The 21,384-nt window shown below is 37.3% G+C and overlaps 2 protein-coding genes and 1 long non-coding RNA gene across 10 annotated transcripts in view; 2 read left to right on the top strand and 1 right to left on the bottom strand.

Annotated features, from left to right (window-relative positions):
* The window catches only part of LOC116304421 (uncharacterized), a 22,648-nt gene extending 16,518 nt beyond the window's left edge, over positions 1 to 6,130 (top strand). For all 6 annotated transcript variants that reach the window (XM_089027796.1, XM_089027797.1, XM_089027795.1 and 3 more), the window contains exons 9-13: positions 1,078 to 1,243; positions 1,560 to 1,698; positions 2,372 to 2,562; positions 4,101 to 4,387; positions 5,779 to 6,130. In XM_089027796.1, the coding sequence (XP_088883922.1) occupies positions 1,078 to 1,243; positions 1,560 to 1,698; positions 2,372 to 2,562; positions 4,101 to 4,387; positions 5,779 to 5,950 (955 nt within the window). In that variant the 3' untranslated portion in view covers positions 5,951 to 6,130. The remainder of the gene's footprint in view (positions 1 to 1,077; positions 1,244 to 1,559; positions 1,699 to 2,371; positions 2,563 to 4,100; positions 4,388 to 5,778) is intronic.
* Positions 3,057 to 16,710, bottom strand: LOC116299643 (uncharacterized). The gene is made up of 3 exons (XR_004197489.2): positions 16,574 to 16,710; positions 8,689 to 8,752; positions 3,057 to 3,169 (listed from the first exon to the last, which is right to left on the bottom strand). It is a non-coding gene; the product is annotated as an uncharacterized LOC116299643 (long non-coding RNA).
* LOC116299590 (uncharacterized) lies at positions 9,290 to 21,384 on the top strand. 3 transcript variants are annotated; one of them, XM_089027801.1, is made up of 12 exons: positions 9,290 to 9,410; positions 14,257 to 14,466; positions 14,765 to 14,849; positions 15,239 to 15,435; positions 15,966 to 16,137; positions 16,586 to 16,796; positions 17,131 to 17,308; positions 18,105 to 18,237; positions 18,468 to 18,782; positions 19,251 to 19,422; positions 19,938 to 20,227; positions 21,126 to 21,384. In XM_089027801.1, the coding sequence occupies exons 2-12, from the start codon at positions 14,262 to 14,264 to the stop codon at positions 21,289 to 21,291; spliced, it is 2,124 nt and encodes a 707-aa protein (XP_088883927.1). In that variant the 5' UTR covers positions 9,290 to 9,410; positions 14,257 to 14,261; the 3' UTR covers positions 21,292 to 21,384. The 3 variants fall into 3 exon arrangements, with proteins under 3 accessions (XP_088883927.1, XP_088883929.1, XP_088883928.1); XM_089027803.1 differs by lacking the exon at positions 9,290 to 9,410 and adding an exon at positions 11,144 to 11,164; XM_089027802.1 differs by lacking the exon at positions 9,290 to 9,410 and adding an exon at positions 12,789 to 12,841.

Raw genomic sequence — 21,384 nt, 5'->3', positions numbered from 1 at the left:
TAGTATTGTTCTTTTGTTAACAGAGCCATTCTTTAGGTGTTATTTTTTACAGTTTTAGTTCGAGTCCTACCGATCTCGATGTCGTATGTGAGTAGAGTTGTTTGTTGGTTCTCTCCTGTGCTTCCAGGGCTTTTCTCCGGGTTCTCCGGTTTTCCTCCCTCCTCAAAAATCAACTCCTAAATTCTAATTCGATCACTGGGCTTTCACTTAGTTTGGAGCCTAGCTCTGTGGTGATTGTCCCACGCTGTGATAAAACAGCGAAAAGCTTTGTAGGTTTTTTTCATTGGTTGTGCCGCAAGGTTATACCATGATCACAGACCACTTCTCATTTACCAGAAAATCTATGATACCATCAGAGTTTTTTTTGTTTTTTTGTTTTTTCTATTTTTTAATTAGCCTAATTAGTTTGATTAGTTTAATTTTTCCTTTTCTAAATGACATGTGTTCTGAAATGTTCCAAAAAACATTACTCCCAAGTGGGTTTTGGTCCAATCCTGTGATATGTCGTGACCTTTAGCGCCAAAAGGCAAAACACGTTTGCCCTTTTCCCTTGTTTATTTATAACTAAGCAATGATCAGATCCTTCTGCATGTAGCGCAAAGCTATAGACCCTTTGCACTGAGTCCCGAGAGGATTTGTTCTGGGGGACAAAACTATGAATTTTTTTTTTTTTTTCTTTTTTTTTTTTTTTTAATTTTTATTTTTTTATTTTATTTTATTTTATTTTTATTATTGCATAAGAAAACACGTCCTATTGTTTTGTCTCCCAGACCAATTTCTCTCTTGACTCAGTGCAAGGGGTCTATAGTATCTATAGTTAGGTTCGTTCTATTGTATAACTTGGGATATTTTGTTGTGGAGGACAAAATTCAAAAGAATTTCAATCTCATGAGAATTGCAAAGCTATTGCTTTGCCTTGCAAATTGAGCGGCATTCAGACTTGCTGTAAGGGGTCTATCACATAAACTGTCGTCGGTACCCGATAAATGAGTTGCTGTACTGATCTATCACCATTTAAACAACCTACGAACTATGCTTCAAAGCCATTATTGAATTTTGTATGCATTCTTATTCCAGATTGATTATTTCAGCACTGATAGCTAAGATCCACGTCGTAGAGTGGACACCAACTATTCTCAATGAGAAATTCGTGAAATACGCTGTTGATGTTGAATGGTTTGGGAAACTAGCACCGGAAGTTCTGTCGGCACTGATGAAAAACAACGTCACACTAGACCCAGGGGTATGAATAGTTTTGTACAAAGCACTGAGGCTCCGTCCACACGTATCCGCAAATTTTGGTATCCGTATCCGGAAAGTTTCGAAAACGGTCCCCAGAGTGGAAATTTTCGAATACACTCCGAATACGGATACGTGTGGACGGTCGTATCCGCAAATTTTCGAATACGATGACGTAAACACGATTTTGCGCATGCTCAATAAGAAAAACTATCCGTCAAAGGGACTAGGCACTAGCGTGCATCAGGGCGGATCAGGAAATATCCGGATACGTGTGGAGGGGGCCTTATACTAATTTCCTTATAATGGTGTGTTTTCAGTCTGTCAAGGCCAATATTGGTAACCCTAGAAACTTCGGCAAGAATAATGTTCCTTTTTCACTGACTGAGGAGTTTGTAGCAGTCTATCGGTTCCACTCGCTATTACCAGACCAAATACACATTCGCAGTATGGATACAGGTTTGTTTGCTTGCAGAACTGTCAATAATAATGTTTTGGCTTAATCAATTAGATTTTATTATATGTTAATCAAGTTTAGCAAAAAAAAATTTTCTTTTTATAGAGTGCAAACAATTAATCCGTGAAACACTCATTACTAAATAGTACAAAATAGTGCTAATTAAACAATAGAAAACAATATGGAATTTACACTAAATTGTGCTATTTAGTATTACTAAAGTTTCACGGTTATATTGTTTGCACTCTAATTGTCGCTCCTTTTTTTCTATCTTTATCTTTTTTCTATCCATCCAACTATTCATTCCTTCATCCTTCGGTTATTTTCTTTTTCTTTCTTTTCTTCATTCTTTCCTATCTTTCTCTCCTTCTTGAGCTCCTTGGGCTTCCTTTGGCAGGACGGGCTACAGGACGAGCTTCCTTTGGCATAGAACCTCGGAGGGCAATGGTTCCCAGACTCCCATATAGAGAGATAGAGAGATTCAGAGAGATGCCTGCGGAGGCTATAGCCGCTCATGATTACCGTGAAAGAAGCCCGCCCTGTAGCCCGTTCCGCCAAAGGAAGCCCAATTAAGGAGCCCAAGGAGTTGCCTGCAAAAGAGGCTAGAGTGGCTCAAAGAAAGGAATATTTGAAACGTATGTAATTTGATGATTTCTATTTCATATTTTTGCAAAGGTGCAAAGACTGGCAAAGTCTACACATTACCAGAGGTTACCTTTGGAAAGGTGGCAGACGTGTTTGATCAGAACGACATCAAAGACATACTTTACACATTTGGTACGGAAAACCCAGGTCAACTGGTGTTAAACAACTACCCTGTTACTACATCTGATCTAGTGATACCAACACACCAAGGTGGTGGTGGGGTAAGTAGATAAAAGGTACACTCAGGGGGAGGGGGTTAGGGCTTAAATTTTAGGATCAATCAATCGATCAATAAAACCGAAACATTGGTTTCAAGTCGAGTCTGGGTTTGATAAAATACCCAAAATATATGAATACAGCAAGTCAGTGGCGGATCCAGGGGGGGTCGAAGGGGTCCACGGAACCCCCCTTGAAGGTTTGATCTTTTAGGTATAATAGAAATATGTCTTGTATAAATTTTGCTTAAAAGTATCCACAAGGATAATGTTGAACACAAAATGATAAATATTTGCTGTTATAATGTTTGATTTACCTTTAAGTTCCGTTACTAGATAGTAAATTAGGTGATTATAGCAAATTTTTTTGTCAAACATCGACTAAACAAAAGAGAATTATACACAGTTTAAGAAATGGAAGCCCCCTTTGAAAAATCCTGGATCCGCCACTGCAAGTCCAACCTCGACTTAAAGCAATGGTTTCGTGGTCACTCGAGTGAATTCGAGAAAGATCTATAAAGCGTTTTTACTCACGTGACAAGGACGCCGTATTGGCCGTTCCAAACAGTAGAAATTTTCTGCACCGTCTTTGCAAAAAAATAGAGGTCAATTCCTGTGGGATAGAACATGTATTGTTTGTTACACCAACATGGCCGATGTGACGTCACGTCAAAAGGCTGTATTAATCTTATCTCAACACGGTAAAAGGCTAAGTGAAAACAGGTTTTTAACCATGCTAGAAAATAGACCCCTTGCAGTACTTCGGAATGCAGCTCAATCTGGGGGAGAAAAAAGAATAGGTTCAAATTCTCAGGTAATTAGAATTTTTTTGTTTTGTCCCCCAGATCGAGCTGCTTTAACGTCACATGCAAGGGTCTATATGAAACGCTGCAAATTGTAATATATTGATGGTTTTCACGGCGGCCATGTTGGAGGAACTTAACAAAAGAATTGTCAATGAATTCTTTTGTTATATCCTCCAACATGGTCGCCTTGTCTTTTGTTATTTAATTCTCTTGGGAATGGTTGAAAACCATCGATTCATAGCCGCATGATTGAGTTTCCTCTTACATTCGAATATGAAGCATCACCTTTGAGTTAGGAATGTGATTTTTCGCCTATTTTAGCCAGAAAACATAAAAGCACAAAAATTCCATTTAGTCTCAGATCGCCCATTTCAGATCTCCAACCGACAAACGTTTACGAAATAGTTGTATATTTTTGTAGGAGTAAAGAGCATTTGGTACGACATATTTTTTTAAGAGACTTTTTTTTAAGATTTTGACCATATTAGATATGTAAATGTATTGTAAATTTATATGTGTGTGATTGCAATGTATTAATAATTATTAGCATTAAGTCTTAAATATTTGTAACAGATATATGATAACGCTGATAATGTAAATAAACTAAACTAAACTATGTGAATTGTTTTTTATGCACATTTGAAAAAAACGTTTTGTCTGATATTTGCGCACTATAAATTGATAAATCAATAATATAAATCATAAATTATAAAACGTTCCAATTTTGATCTTTTTTAGCTGATCGACCTCGCCACGATAGACATCATCCGTGACCGTGAGCGCGGTATCCCAAGATACAACCAGTTCCGTCACCTTCTCGGTCTCCAGCCTCTAGTCAACTTCACACAATTCGACGTGTCGCCGGAACAAGTTCAGAAGCTCAAGAACATCTACAATAACGATATTAACCAGGTTGATTTGCTCGTTGGATCTCTTGCGGAGAGGAGGCCCCCGGGGTTTGGGTTTGGCGAGACTCCCTTCGTGCTATTCCTCTTGATGGCTAATCGACGAATGTTAACGGACAGGTAACTTGGGGCAACCAGTGATCACGTGACGGCTGCCATATTGGATAGAAACAAAAAACAATTGACCATTTTCGAGTTCCAAATTATTGCTGTGTTTCTTGATTACAGGCTCATTTACACAGGCTAAGCTTCGAATCATTGTTTAAATATTCGCAAATACCAACGGTAAAGTAAAGAATGCACAACTTCAACAATACAAACACTTTGAAATTCCACGGACCTTCACTGGAACACATAGACCTTCCATACAAAATAGGGGCTTTTCTTCGGAGCACTAGAAAGCTCGTAACTGGAGTAGCGTTTTACACGAGAAAGAATATTTATTTTTTAGCCTCTTCGTTTGTTGTGCACATTTCAGACCATGTGATGCCACTCCTGGGAGACGATTCTTTCATGTGTAAATATTTTAACATGTTCGTCATAAAAGAACGATTCTCAAGGGAATGTCATGTGATCTGAAATGCGCAATTTGCATACGAAGTTAAAAAGGTCTACTGAGAGGCGTAACCAGGGATCTTGCAGGGGATGCACAGGCAATGATTTGCAGAACCAAAAGAAAAAAGAAAAAAAAGGAACCAAAAAAAAAAAAAAGAAGAAGAACCAAGACGAGCAAAAAGCAGAACCGAAAAAAAAAAAAAAAAAAAGAAGAAGAAAAAAAAAAGCAGAACCAAAAAAAAGATAAAAAAAGGGATAATGGGTGAATGATTCTTAAAAATGCTACAATATGCAGATGGAAAGTGGTCTTCATTTAATCAAAAAACATTTGCATGCAAATTTAAAGCAAAAGGAGATAGATGAGCGGACCTTAAGCTTCTATGGGGCGGGGAGAGGGGGGGGGGGTGCACGTGCACCCTGTGCTCCCCCCCCCTTGGTTACTGTAGTTTGCTTTCCTTTGCATATCCATCCGCACGCGATCATATAAGTGTTTGTTTTGTCGAAGTTGTGCATTCTTTACTTTACCGTTGGTATTTGTCAGTATTTTTGACTCTGGTACGAGACTAACCCTGAGTAAAGAAGTCTGTAATCAAGGAACACGGCGGTATTGTACAAGTTCGAAAAACGTCTATTGGATTCGCGAGATTTTCACTTCTTATCTAACTTCCATATTCTAATTTCTCAAACGAGTTGGAAGGATATAATCTTCTCGAAATAAGCCTAACATCTGCCCTAGTAGCGCCGTGCTGCTTCCAAATTAACCAACAAAAATGGTTTTTGAATTGTTCTTTTTCATTGATATTTAATAATTAAACAAATATGAAGTGGAAGGGTTTAATCTTCTTAAAATGGTCCAGTTATCATCCCTAGTTGCGCCTAGTTGCTTCGAGAAATAATAATATATAATATATCTTAATGATATATAATAATATAGAATAATTTCAAAACTTTTTCAGGTTTCTCACGGATGACTTCAAAGCTGAATACTACACCCAGGAAGGAATCGATTGGGTCAGCACTCAGACGATGAAAGACGTGCTGTTAAGAGCATTCTCGCACGTACCTAAACTAGTGGATGCAATGAAAGATGCTGAAACAGTATTCTTTGACTGGAAAGCAGAAAAATAACTACTTAAACCGGACATTTGTAAATGGTTGATAATCACTTCCGGTTCTGGTCCATTTTCTTCCGTCTTATTATATTCATTTCCTGTTCCGTCACTTTACTTCCGGTTCCGGTATTATCTCTTTGTAAATGTAAAAAGGTTGTCTTCTTGGTAGAATAGAAATAAAGCAGAAATAAATGCTTGCAGTACCTGAGTTGGTGGATTGGTGGGTTGGTGGGTTGGTGGGTTGGTGGGTTGGTGGGTTGGTGGGTTGGTGGGTTGGTGGGTTGGTGGGTTGGTGGGTTGGTGGGTTGGTGGGTTGGTGGGTTGGTTGGTGGGTGGGTGGGTGGGTGGGTTGCTGGGTTGCTGGGTGGGTGGGTGAGTTGATGGGTAAGTGGGTTGCTGGGTGGGTGGGTTGGTGTGGTGGTGGTGGGTCGGTGGTGGGTAGGTGGGTGGGTGTGTGGGTTATGCAGCTAATTCACCTCTTCACCTTGTACTTAAAGATTCAATACCATTTCATACCGCGTCTTTTTCTCGAGAAAATATTTTTTGTCTGAGATTTAAAAACCTCTCTATCAAGGCGTGAAGATAATATCTATTTATCAAAATTTATTGTTGCAATTTGCTTATAAAATCGCATTTAATTAGAAAAACGATACAAAACGAACTTGTGAAGAAATAATTAATGCTTGATAATTGGCAGAATGTTATATTATTATATGAATCCCTATTCGATAATGAATTTCGCTTGTACCTGCAGTAAAATTCTACATCAGTGTTATATAGAATTACAACTGAGATAACAGATAGATAATAGCAATATATTTTTCTGTAGCCCGCAGCATGTTATAATATTTAGAATTAGGTTGTTTCAGGGTTCTATCTGTGTGTTAGCCATACCCTGACGTAGATCAGCCCAGAAGTTGTTTCAGGGTTCAATCTGTGAGCTAGCCATGCCCTGACTAATGAGATCAGCCCAGAGGTCGTTTCAGGGTTTCATCTGTGAGCTAGCCATGCCCTGACGTAGATCAGCCCAGAAGTTGTTTCAGGGTTCGATCTGTGAGTTAGCCATGCCCTGGATTAGATTAGCCCAGAGGTTGTTTCAGGGTTCGATCTGTGAGTTAGCCATGCCCTGACTTAGATCAGCCCAGAGGTTGTTTCAGGGTTCGATCTGTGAGTTAGCCATGCCCTGACTTAGATTAGCCCAGAGGTTGTTTCAGGGTTCGATCTGTGAGTTAGCTGTGCCCTGACTTAGATCAGCCCAGAGGTTGTTTCAGGGTTCAATCTGTGAGTTAGCAATGCCCTGACGTAGATTAGCCCAGAGGTTGTTTCAGGGTTCGATCTGTGAGTTAGCCATGCCCTGACTTAGATCAGCCCAGAAGTTGTTTCAGGGTTCGATCTATGAGTTAGCCATGCCCTGACTTAGATTAGCCCAGAGGTTGTTTCAGGGTTCGATCTGCGAGTTAGCTGTGCCCTGACTTACATCAGCCCAGTGGTTGTTTGAGGCTTTGAGTTAGCCATGCCCTGACTTAGATTAGCCCAGAGGTTGTTTCAGGGTTCAATCTGTGAGTTATCCATGCCCTGACTTAGATCAGCCCAGAGGTTGTTTCAGTTTTGATAATCATTTCCTTTGGTTCGTCAATGTTGCTCAACGTACATCATTTCAAATAAAGCCGTCTGTTGGTTCTCATGCCAGGCACAATGGTTCTTTTAATTACTATCTATATGACCAAGTCAACAGTCTGTCTACATATTTCCTCAAAATTCTGTTGCTTAGCTGCTTGTTTGAACGTGTGTGTGTATATGTGTGTGTGTGTGTGTGTGTGTGTGTGTGTGTGTGTGTGTGTGTGTGTGTTCATAAACTGAGCTAATAAACGAAAGGAAGAGAAAGAGAGAATAAATAAATGAATGATTAAACGAACAGATGGAGGGAGGGAGGGAGGGAGGGAGGGAGGGATGCATGGATGCATGGATCGTTAATTGAACTTAGAAACTAGAAGTAAAAGCCCCCTTAATTGTCTCAACTACAGTCGATGTCATTAACGTTGTCCACCGAAAAAAGACATTTACACATTTACGCATTTAGACTAGAAGAAATATTACGTGTTTCCTCGAACGTTCTGGCATAAAACAAACGCTGAAGTACAATTCTCCATCTTAAATCCTCACTAAATGGTCGGGGCATTCTGGAATTTCGATTCACGAGTTGAATTTTACATTTAAAGTTCAGGCTCACTTTAGTCTAAATGTTTAAATGTGTAAATGTATTTTTTTCGGTGGACAACGTTAATGACATTGACTGTATATTACATATTAACAATCTTTTGAGGTCCCAAGGCCAATCCTCGATAGAGTGCAGACCATATATCCGTAAAATAGCACACAAAAATAAATAGTGCTAAACGCATCTTTTTCTTTCGTTTAATAATTTCATTGGCGCTATTTTGTAATAATTACTGAGTTCGTACTATTTCACCGAACTTTGGTTTGCACTCTAAGGCCCCGTTCACGCGTATCCGGAAATTTTTGTATCCGCAATTTTTTTTTTTCGGATACGAAAATATTCGCGTCCACACGCAGCATATTCGAATCGTTTTCACCGTCCACACATGTCCGTTTTCGAAAATTTGCGGATACGGTCACAAAAATTTGCGGACACGTGTGGACGCAACCCGTATCCGTAAAAAAAAAATTCGCGGATACAAAAATTTCCGAATACGTGTGGACGGGGCCTAATAAAGAAAACAAGACATACTCTACCTTATGCAAATAGCACGTGAGAATGCTACATCTGGTGGAAGATGAATATATCTATCAACTGCTCCTAGAAGAAGATTAAAACAATATATTATTTTCATTATTTCATTAAGACAGCTTGTTCACAAGGGGGCGTACATAGTTGTGAAGAACAATAAGAATTTGGACTAATATGACGCTACAGCTAAATTGATAGCTCTGATGAGTGTGTTTCAAACGTTTTATAAACTGATATTTCTCCTACAATATATATATGACATTTGTTAGCTATTATTGCTTTTCTAAGTCCTAAATATACAGATTTTCTCCGTTTTAGTTCCTTTTAACTCTAGCCCTAACCTTTAGTTCATTGTGCTAATCTTCGTTTTCACGCCACGTCATCGCGGCCATGATGGTACCATTTAACAAAAGATTTCTCATTAGCATCCATTGTTAACGGTAACACAATGACCACCATGTTTTTGTCTTTTAACTCTCTTGGGAATGCATGCTACCCATCAATTGCTGTTTAGTCTTCCTCCCACGACCATGATTCTTAGCGTTAAAACAAAAGATTGTGACGACATAATGAAGTGTGGCCACAGAGTGACGTTGTTGACATATACTTTGGCACATTACTTAAGCTGCTCTTGCGATAGATGAGAGCTGGTTTGTATTTCTCACACTGGGTTGAGATCAGAGGTAGTGAATTGCGCAACAACACCTTAGAATTGTCAGCATACAAGGTTTGTGACAAAAAAAGTGATACTTTTTGTAATCTTTGGTAAAAGTGTCCATTATCTCTCAGTTATTGTAAGATAGAGAGAGATGCAGAGAGTCAGACAGACAGACAGACAGACAGACAGACAGACAGACAGAATGAATGAATGAATCACTTTTATTAAAACACGTAATGATAAAAAGATAAATTATACACCGTGAAAAGATGAAAAAAATTACTTAGTAAGTTTTTTTCATCTTTTCACGGTGTATAATTTATCTTTTTATCATTACTGTTTCATTAGAAACACCGACGCAGCTCACACTAGTTTTTAGCTAGTTATCTCTTTTTATTTAAACACGGTCTTTGTTCCATAAGTTAAAAACCTTCTTTACATGAAAGCCGTGATATAAAAGTTACTTACATTGGATTGATTAAAATAACATAACATAAGAGACAAAGAGAGAGAGAGAGAGAGAGAGAGAGAGAGAGAAAGAGAGAGAGAGAGATTGCCGTCAGGTTATTGTACTCGAGGAAATAAAATTAACTCATTAACTACCTCCAAAAACAAAATGCCTTAAAGGGTCTTCCACAGGTGCACAAGCCTGAACTCACTCCCTTGTAGTTTGAAAAACGAAGAATCAAAATGTGTTCGCATAAAAATATTTTAAATCCTTATTGGTCCTACCGTTTTGAAATGAAAATATATTAGTTAATTTGTAAAAAAGGGCATTCAGAGCGCGCGCGCGAGAGAGAGAGAGAGAGAGAGTGAGGGGGGAGGGGGGGGGAGGAGAGGGGGTTGGAGAGAATGGAGAATTCAATAATCTAATGCTACAACTTTTTGTTATGTTTTTTTCTACTATAATTGATAATTAGATGATCTATATTATCTATATTTCTTGTGCCTGGGGACTATAAGTGTGTTGCGACAAAGGGTTATATATAATGATTTCGATCCTGGTGTTATCAGTTGTTTCTACTATAATCGATAATTAGATAATCTATATTTCTTGTGCCGTGGGGGCTATAAGTGTGTTTCGACAAGGAATAAGATAATGATTTATAAACGTTCTTCCTCCGTCACACTTTTTGATTTTATCTTTTTGTTTTTGCTGTTTACTTTGCTTCCTAGGTTTTAGATTTGTTTTTGTTTATCCTTGATCTTTGTTTGTTCGTTGTTTTAATTTCTGATTAGTTGCTGTTGTTGTTAGGTTTTAGTTTTGTTGAAGCTCTTTTTTTAAATCTTTGAGCGTTCTCTCCATTTTTTTCTTTTTTTTTTTTTTTTTTTTTTTTATCATATATATTTTGCGTTCTTTTAAGTTTTTCTTTCTTTGCAAAACACGTGGACAAAGATTCAATTATATTACTTTACATTTATCTTATTGCATGTATAACTGAAATGAAAAAAAAAAAACCCGCTATGAAGTGCAATACACATTAACTATAAAACACAGCTATAAAATATACAACTTAACTTCACCATTAACGCCTTCACATTTTCACTTCTTGAATAATGGTTGTAATGGTTGATATCTTCAAGTAGATTTAGATCGGTAATGATAAAGCCAAAAGCCATTATTAGCCAATTTTCTCGTAATAATGATAATCGTTAAAACTGGAATTGTCGGCTGTTAAACTTCCTGGATCAGAGCCGGATCTAAGGATGGTGCATGTGACCCTAAATAGTGCAGTAAAAATGAAAAGGTAAATTATACACCGTGAAAAGATGAAAAAACTTACTGACGTTTCGGACGCTAGTCCTTCGTCGGAGTAAAAGAGGTAAATAGTGCATCTAACTTTGTTATTTCTATAGATAATTAAGAATTGAAGGTAAAAAAAAGCATGTAATAGAGGTTTTGCACCATCACGTGACGGCAGCCATGTTAGATGGCAGGAATCGTTTTTACACGAGAAAGAATTCAATTTCCAAGAGCAAAGGGATTTTATTGTTCTGCCATCTAACCACAGGCAGCCCAAGGCTGTATTATGGGCGTGGACACGTGATGAGTGCAAAATCTTTATAGAGTTTGTTACTGAGGTGTTTTTCTTGACTTGAGAGCGTTTGTTTGTGTGTTTGTTTGTTCTTTCGTTCGTTCGTTCGTTAGTCCGGTCGTTCGTTTGTTCATAGTTAATAGAAACAAACCTATGGTTTGTTAATCCAAAATTCCTGATTGATCTGTGAGTTAGCCATGCCCTGACTTAGACCAGCCCAGAGGTTACAGTGTTAGATCTATGTCAAATTATGAAGATTATGATGTATTTAAAATTCTTCCTATACTTATAACGAATACCTATGGGTCAAATGGTGTGTCGTGGTTTCAATCCTTTTATAAAATTATCGTGAAATGATAGCTCTTTGTTCGCCGATTGTAACCTCAGTTCAAAACGCGTAACATTGAATTTATTTTATGTCCTTGACTGATAGCATAATAACGATAACGGTAACAGTTTCTACGAAACAAAATATAAATACAAACTGTTGGAGCACTAAATAAGACTACAAAATAGCAGAAAATTTAAAAAGTTGCCTAGAAATATACTGATGGAACAAAATGAGACATAGAAAATAAATATGGTCTTTTGCGATACAAATCCAACTGAGAACTGAACATATTGAAAAAAGACTAAGCAAAAGTTCTATAAATTTGAATACGAAACAAAAAAGCTAAGAAACTAAGGCGATAGAAGCGTGACCGGAACGAAAACTTAAACAAAGACTAAGAATATATAACTGAAATTTCCTCGTGCGGCACTAGCTTCGATGAACAACTGAAACTAGGACCGCTTGCTCAACTACAACAATCCCTTCAAACTATAGTTAATAGAGGGGAATGGTTAGGAAACCCATTGTTATCAGGTCTTTGTTCGCTTTTGACGTTGAACTTGTCTTGACCGTGCACAATGTTTGATTTATGCTCATCCGAAATTGCAAAATAAGTAAACATGAACTTTGTCTATGGAATTGTTGTAAGGAATATTCAAATATCTCTTATAGATCTTTAAGTATTTTGAACTAGCAGTCAAAAGAAAGATTTTGGTCTGTTCACTCAGCCATTGCCAACAATGGTAAAACAAAGGATTGCGTGCGATCAACGTTGATTTAAAAAAAAAAGATTTCTTTCTTTCTTTTGATTCTATTATTTACTTCTTTCGATCTTAATTCTTCAGTTCTTTTCAACTTGCATTGTAAATTCAAGATTATATTTATGTTCGACCTGTTAAAACCCCAGCTGTATTTGACCCTCATATTATGAAAAAGTAAACACAGTTCTTGTATTTCCTAGTAAACAAAGAAAATTAATACTACCTTCAAGGAGCTGAGAGAATACTAAATGTTTTAACAACTGTTCCTTGACCAAAATCAAAAGTTAATATTTCGAGTAAAGTAAATATTACTGGCAAAAGTAAGCTCGCGATCGGCTAGCCTGTTTGAAGCGGGAGGAAAATTTATTTGAAGTAAGTTGTAAGGATGGTTTTCACAGCCGCCATGTTGGATGAATTTAACAAAAGATTCGTCATTATTCTCTTTTGTTATGTCATCCAACATGGCCGCCGTGTCTTTCCTTTTATTCTCTTGCGAATGATTGAAAACCAGTTATAACAGTTTGCAATGTCGAATCATATATTTTGAAAAGTTTCAGGACGTGAGAAGAATTACCATAGCTGGAAAAAGCATATGTATGTTAGTAAATCAAAAAAAAGTCTTAAGGAAGAAAATTTCAGTATTAATGGCGAAGATATAATGTGAAATTTTACATGGAAATACTCGTTGAACACTTCTTTTGACTCCACAAAAAAAAGGATTAACGGTTTTTCATTTTATTATTATTATTATTATTTTGCACAGATTACTTTTTTTTTTTTTAATTATCTTATATACATATTTTGATTGTACTCTTCTTGATATGTTACTGTTGGAGAGAAATAAAGTAGATGTAAGTAACATTCTTACAAATTCGCACTTTCTAAAAATCATATGTTCGCAAAACTTGAGCTTATTTCCTTGAAACTTAGCCGTTTTACTGATTTTACCTCTTTCCCATGGGAAATCTTTTTCTGTCCTCTAATTTAAAATTGTCTGATAATTTTAGGAAAACGTGTCAAAGCTTGCAGTATTGCTGAACGAGATAACTTTTAATTTCTAGTGAATGAAATTCCAGCAACTCGAGACAAACAAAAGCGTTAAAAGTTAATTCCTTTTTACTCTTCTTTGAGGATGTAGGAGAGACGATAAACAGGCATTTAACGATTCTCCGTCCTTATTTCTATAACAAGCTAACGTAAAATATATATATAATATTTTAATAAAAATTAAAATTGAAATTACTTTAAATAATAACGTGTACTTCCATCTTTTTATGCTGATCATTTTATCTTAATACGATTTTCCTTTGTTTCGCTCAATTTTTGTTACTGACAATTTTTACAGGACACGGAAATATTTCGTATTTATTTATCAGCTTCAGTATTAAACTCATAGACAAATGAAAAACTCTTGGTGCAAATCCACCAGCACTGCAAACACGGCAAGTAAGCCCCTGATAATGCCCTGGGTCCCTCCCGCACATTGTTGGGAAGACCGCTGAGCAGCATGCATTGTCTCGATTTTAACTTCGCCCAAATTTCATTTAGCCACATTTAATGACTAAGTAAGTAGTAGATCTGAGAGAGAAAGGCCAAAGCGAGACTCTGGAAGAAAAGAAAGCATTATTTGTTGATACATGGCATAAATAAGAGAGCATCAATATAGTTCACAGCCGTGCCAGCCCGTACCGCTCGGAACGAGTTACATAGATTACGGAAACTTGAGCCCACCATGGGGGAAAATGCTAATGAATCAAAATGTTCTTAATCAATTAATTTTTTTCCAGGCAACATGGTACCAACGGATACTATAATCAAGCTTATGCTTCTCATCCGGGAAATACTTTCCAAGGTGTACTATTGGTGGAAGATGCCCGCAGTGTTGGTCTTGTTATACCAGTTTAATCAAAGAGATCATTTGTTCAAGAACAACCTGTATGATGCGTACCCTGGTGGAAACAACCCTGTCAAAGAGCAATGCAATGATCCTGTTGTTGGTATGTCAAACAACTTCAAAACCTTTATCATTTATCAAACCCTGAAGCAACCTCTAAGTCAGGGCATGGCTAACCCACAGATTGAACCCTGAAACAACCTCTAGGCTGATCTAAGTCAGGGCATGGCTAACTCAAAGATAAAATTAGAGTTTAGCGTCTTATATTTTTGTCTTTTCGAGGTATTGTTTAGTCCCAAATTTATTATTCCTGGCTTTTATCTTATTGTCGTCATGCCTCAGGTGCCTTGCAACACCGAGAAACAGCTGAATACGCCGACTTATCTTGTTTTTCCCCCCAGGGTACTATCATATTGGATGCTATTACCGTACCCAGCAATACCCATGCCGAACCAAACAACTTCCCTATTACGAGAGCTGCACAAGGTACTATTTTATTCCTTATAGTACATTCAACAAAATTACTCGACTCTGATTGGTCGAGAGTAGGAGTACCGAATTTAAGTCGCTATGGAAACACGGCCAAAACAATGTCAACAGCAGCAAAAAAAAAAAAAAAAAAAGCCGTAGAAACTAATAAGAACTAATCTTTTTTATGCATTTCAGTTGCGCGATAGACTGAAAATCGGCCGCCAAATAGACCTTATCTTCCTTATTTTCTATCGTACAATATTCACCTCCAATTAACCAATGAGCGCGCGCGTTCTTAGGAAGTACACAAATTGGTATATGCTAGATATATATATAAACTAAGATAGCATGTGGGTTTCCCAGTTGAAATTAAATTCCTTTAACTTTCTATGTATCTCGTTAAGGTACTGTGCATCGCATGGCTATCCTTATGCAGGGTTTTCAAAACCTTATAGAATGTGCAGATGTCTTAAGACGGAGACCGTGAGTAAGGCAACGAAAAGATCGGACAAACACTGCAATGTGTTATCGGGTAATCGTTATGGTACTCCACATTACTATGGATGCTACTATTATCTCAGTATGGATGTTTATAGAACCAGTAAGTACAATATCGGGTTGAGCTACGGCGCTGTCGACTAGCGTAGGGAGGAAGGAGGAGGGTACTGGGGCCACGTGCCGCTCCCCCTCAGTTTACTTCTTGCACTAAAGTGTAATTAATTAATGCGGGATTCCTGTGGATTTGGCTGTAAGATCGTACATCCCACCTATAATCGAAACCTAGCTACGCCCCTGGCGTCTCTCATCTCCTTGTACTGAGTCAGTTTATTTGGTAGTTTGTATTTTCTCTTGACTGATATGATAACAATCTTTATTGAGTGAAGCTCTCTCACAAAAGTGATTTCCAAAGATGCTTTAACATAATAAAAATAAATAAAAATAAAAGAGCATGAATTTCGAAACTTCGATATTAAAAGGGTTTTCATATGCCTTTCTTGAGTTTGATAAATAGAATGCACTGTGCATTGAAAAACATTTGTGGTATATCATATTTTGTTTGTACCGAAGCTAGTCGACAATGCATCTTCTTTATCGTGAACTCAGAAAAGGGCGGCTGTATCCTTTTTTTAGTGAAATGCACAGAGCGCATGCGCAGAGTGAGGACTATCGACGGAACCTGTAATGACCTAAATAAGACAGCCATGGGAAGCAGGTTGTACCGGTTTGGTAGAAATGTTCCACTCAACTATACCTTCGAGGATAATTATATGCTCGAGCCAAACCCAAGGACTATCAGCCAAAGGTGAGTTGTTTTTTTTAAAAATTAGACGGGGTGGGTTTTTGGTAGCCTGATTGGCAGGCGTTCCTGGCTGTTCCTGGCTGGCTCTTGACCAGGTAGGCAAGGAGCGGCTGCCACGCAGGATAGGCTTTTGGGGGTCCATCCATTTTGTCCTGGATTGCTTGAAACTCACACACACACACAAAGCAGTAGGATAATTTTATCATACTCATCACTAGTCTCCCCCACAGCCGCTTTCAGTGTCGTCACGCAACGCTTAGAAAGTGTTGCGTGACGACACTGAAAGCGGCTGTGTGGGTGACTAACTCATCACCTTACTGTATTTCTACTCATCACCTTACTGTATTTCTACTCATCACCTTACTGTATTTCTACTATATTTCTACAAAGAGAATATCATATATTCCTGCCTATTTTCATGTTTAAAATAAGTATTTACCTTGTTTTCCAGAGCCTTACTGAGAAAGGAATTCATTCCCGTGAAGCAGCTTAACATGCTGGCTGCTGGATGGATCCAGTTTATGCTTCATGACTGGTTTGATCACGGAGAACAAGATACCAAACATAGAATCCACGTGCCACTAGAAAGAAATGATCCTAATTATAGTCACGATAAGCCTTCTATGAGCATCGCACGTACTAAACCCAACAACTGTTCCGAGGTAAGGAATTCATTTGAAAACTTTGGACATCCGACATCCGACATCCGACATCCGACATCCGACATCCGACATCCGACATCACATTTCAGACCACGTGTCATTCTCTTGAGAATAAGATTCTTTGCTTTAGTTGTATCCATATTCATGTGTCTTCTCATACGCAACCGTTAAGCAAAGAAATGATACTCTAGGGAATGGACACGTGGTCTGAAATGGAAAAACACTACATCCACGGTAAAGAGTCACATTATTTCACATATATGTCATATATTTAGTGAATAATATTTTTTAGATTGATAATTTTTAAAACTCATTATAATTCTTTTGTTTGAAGGACAAAAGTAAGCCAACAACATATCAGAATGACGTCACTCACTGGTGGGACATGTCTCAGATTTATGGCAGTGATTTGGAAACCAACCGGAAAGTACGCACGTTACATGATGGTAAACTGGAATTGGATGACAAAGGACTTCTGCCGTTGAATGAAAAAACTGGAATCGATATTACAGGTATCTTGGCTATGGAATGATTTTTTATCATGATTATAATTTTTGCCTTATTTTTTCCTTTTTTTGTGTGTGTTTTTTTGTTTGTTTGTTTGTTGTTGTTTTTTTTGTTTTTTTTTTTTTTTTTTTTGTTTGTTTGCTTTGCTCTTTTTTGTTTTGCTTTTTTTTTTATTTTTTTTTTTTTTTTTTTTTTTTTTTGTTTTTTTTGCTTGTTTGTTATGTTATTGTTGTTATCTATTTATTTACATGATTAATTTATAATAAACTAAACTAAACTTTTACATGGCCCATTGAACGAAGCTGTGTAATAAGTCAAAAATAACAGTCAAAAGGGAGCAAAAGAAAACAAAGCAATTTGTGTCTACTACTATGGATTACGTTGATATTCTTTCAAAGGCGAAGGAAAATCACTCTAGTATCAATGCAATTACCCTCCTTTGCAGCCGTTCTTAGGGTCGTCACGCAACGTTGCGTGACGACCCTAAGAACGGCTGCAAAGGAGGCTACAACGCAATCACGTTGCTGCAGCTTACGTTTTATTAAATGATGGAGTTCAGAAAGACAAGATGGTGTAAAAAATTAATAAAGTAAGGAAATAAATAAAGAAATAATTAAAGATTTAAGAAATGCATGAAAATCATTATTAAAAAGGGGGAAGTAAAAAAGGAAAGAAAAAAACTTGAAGAAGAACTAAAGAAAATGAAAGAAAAACATAGCTGACTTATCTACCTATGCTATATAAACCTTATTACCGTCATATTAATTTACAACAATGTTGGTTTTGAATCTTTTCAACAAGGTTTTAACAACAATTGGTGGGTCGGCATAGCGCTGTTACACAACATCTTCACAAGAGAACACAATGCAATCTGTGACATGCTTAGAGAAAACAACCCACATTGGACAGACCAGCAGTTGTATGACACAGCCAGGTAGGGTCGGGAAAATGTTACAAATTTGCAATGGATTTTTTTTTTTGGTGGTGGTGGTATGTATTCTTATTTACTAAGATATGAAGTCTGGTGAGTGCAGTAATTAGTAAAAAAATCCACAAAATTCGACCGCATCGAGATACAGATTTGTGTACATATTGGGAATATCTGCGCTCTAAAAATAAATAGTTAAACTACTTTAGTGATACTTGTAAATTGACCCCAACTAGGCTAATCAACGCGGCAGTTGCAATCAAGATTCACACGATTGAATGGACGCCAGCAATCCTGAACTACACAGCTTTACGCGCAGGTGTGCGTGTAAACTGGGGACTCGACCCTGGCAAGGAGATCTGGGAGTGGTTGAAGAAACATAACATTTCTTCAAACATTGGAATTAAACCTTTGGTTGGACAGCCGAGGAATCTTCAAGGGGTGCCTTTTAGTTTAACGGAAGAGTTCGTCTCGGTTTATAGGATGCATCCATTACTTCCTGATTACCTCAACATGCGATCAATGGAAACTAGAGAACGCACAGGAAAAAGGTAACTTTACCATTTCAATGTTACGGCATGATGTACGTGCTGTAAATCAGTAGCGTATGTTTCCCACTCATACGATAGCCATTCTTATGGGAAGTCATTTCATTGGCATTCAAAACCATTTTATGGCATGTCGTATCGTGTACATGCAGCAAGTCAGTAACTTATGTTTAATTTAGAATTCCCACTCATACATTTACCATTCTTATGGAAAGCCATTTCGATGTTACGGCAAGTCGTATCGTGTACGTGCTGTAACTCAGTATCTTATGTTTCCCACTCATACGATAAACAATCTTATGGGAAGCCATTTCATTTTTACTGCACGTCGTACCGTGTATTATTGTAAGTCAGTACCGTACGTTTCCCACTCATAAGTTAAACATTTGTATGGAAAGCCATTTCAGTGTTATGGCATCTCGTACCGTGTGCGTGCTATAACTTAGTATCAACTCAATATATATTTTTCAGTTACACCCTTCCTAACTACTCGTTTTCTAAAGCAAGAGAAATATTCCAAAGCCACAGTTTTGACGACATTCTTTACACATTCGGAGTCGAACATCCGGGAGCTCTGACTCTTTTTAACTACCCAAAGTTCCTCACGGACCTTAAGCTTCCAAGTCACCAGATGAATGGAGAGGTAAGATTCTGTCATAGATAAGTCAAAGTTATTATCAATGGACCACTTCGACAACACGGCGCCCATCTTGGATTGCAAGGCATTGTGGGACGTTCAGAGGGGCAAATAAAGCTTTGTTGCAGTAATGACGTCGATTGATATTAATGGCTCATCACAAAATAATACTACAAAAAGATAAAGGCAGTACATCGATCGCCATTGCACATTAAAAAAAAAAAAACACAGGAAGAGAGAAAGCCCTGTTTAAATAGAATTATATAGACCAGTTTGTTTAATTGGTACGGAATCGATGACATTCTTTGGGATAATCCCGGCGCGCGATCACAAGGCTGCGAATTGAGTGATATAGCAATGCATGCTTATTATCAGGGCCTATCCCAATGGCTGTTCTGTGGAATGGGCGGGAAATTTCCCGCCAAAAATACGCGCGCGATCTTTCTTTCCTTCCGCAAACCCATTTATTCTTTCTATGCAACGGTCTGGGTTTTTAAAAGCATCGTAATTTTGTATTGCAGATTGTAGATCTTGCAACTATCGATATTCTACGAGACCGTGAACGAGGCGTCCCAAGATACAATGAGTTCAGAAGATTAATGAATCTCAGACCAGTAGATTCGTTCGACAAATTAACGACAAATAAAGAGCACGCAGATGTCTTGAAGAGCCTTTACTGTAATGATATAAGTAAACTAGATCTGTTGATTGGTTCACTGGCGGAAGAACCCAGACCCCCAGGATTTGGATTTGGCGAGACGTCGTTTAATTTGTTTTTGTTCATGGCCAGCAGACGACTAGAAGCAGATAGGTAACATCTTTTTTTATAATGACAGAGCGTATTCTTGCAATCTGATTGGCTGACAGCTATGATCAAAAAAATATTTTACAATGACAGATCGTATTCTCTCAAACTGATTGGCTGACAGCAATGATCAATAAAATATTTTACAATGACAGATCTTATTCTCGCAATGTGATTGGCTGACAGCTATTATCAATTAGCGATTTTACAATAACAGAGTGAATTCCTGCAATCTGATCTGATCCGGTTTCTTATTTTATTTTGTTATCGTAAAAAAAAATCACCAAGACTTCCATTGACTATTCTCTTATTGATTATAGATGACGTCTTAAAATGTTTAAAACTTAACAGTGAAACCAGTTGATGCGCTCGTGATTCCAAGTTTTGAACATGTAGACGTCATCTATGATCCATAAGAGGGACAAGAAATAGAAGTCGTGATGATTTGTTTGTTTGTTGTTTGTTTGTTTTTTGTTTTGTTTTGTTTTGTTTTGTTTTTTTATAATTTTTTTTTTTAACATTTAAAAACCAAAACTTTTTGAAAAGAAAAACGGTTTCAAACGGCGCGAGAAATTTGTTAAGGTGTTGTCGTTGTTTTTGTTATTAGAGAGTTTTAGATTGACTTTTTTTTCTCCCCGCAAACGGCAAACGTGACCACATTTTCATAGTTTTCCTTTATTTTACTTTACCTTTTACAAACCTACTCACCAAGCGCAAATACTCTTTTGTTTTTCTACTACTTGGACTTTTTTGCGATTCTTTTTCAGTAATTTAAAAGAATTTTTTACTGGTCAACTGATGTTTCACGTTTGCCGTGAACGTAAATCTAAAACTCTCTATTTTCCTCAGTTCTTCTTCTTCCTTAGGTTATAAAAGTTCTATTTTATTTTCATTTTCCCCCAAGGTTTATGACAGATGACTTTACGCCAGATATCTACACAAAACAAGGCCTAAAATGGATCCAAGATCGAACCATGACTAAAGTTTTACTCGGGGCATTTGGTGAAGAGGTCGAAGAGCTTCAAACCGTACTGGAAAACGTTGAAAATGCTTTCTTTCCTTGGAATTAGTAAAACGAAAAATTATATAAATGGCTAATTTGGTCATAAAACTTATCAATGGATCAGGATTCTATGAAATGAATAAATAATAATGAAAACTAA

This window comes from Actinia tenebrosa, unplaced genomic scaffold (assembly GCF_029948245.1).
Source record: "Actinia tenebrosa isolate PJP-AT-01 unplaced genomic scaffold, QUT_ActTen_1.0 PGA_scaffold11__36_contigs__length_13525064, whole genome shotgun sequence".
NCBI lineage: Eukaryota > Metazoa > Cnidaria > Anthozoa > Actiniaria > Actiniidae > Actinia > Actinia tenebrosa.
This window is presented reverse-complemented; position numbering and strand designations above follow the sequence as displayed.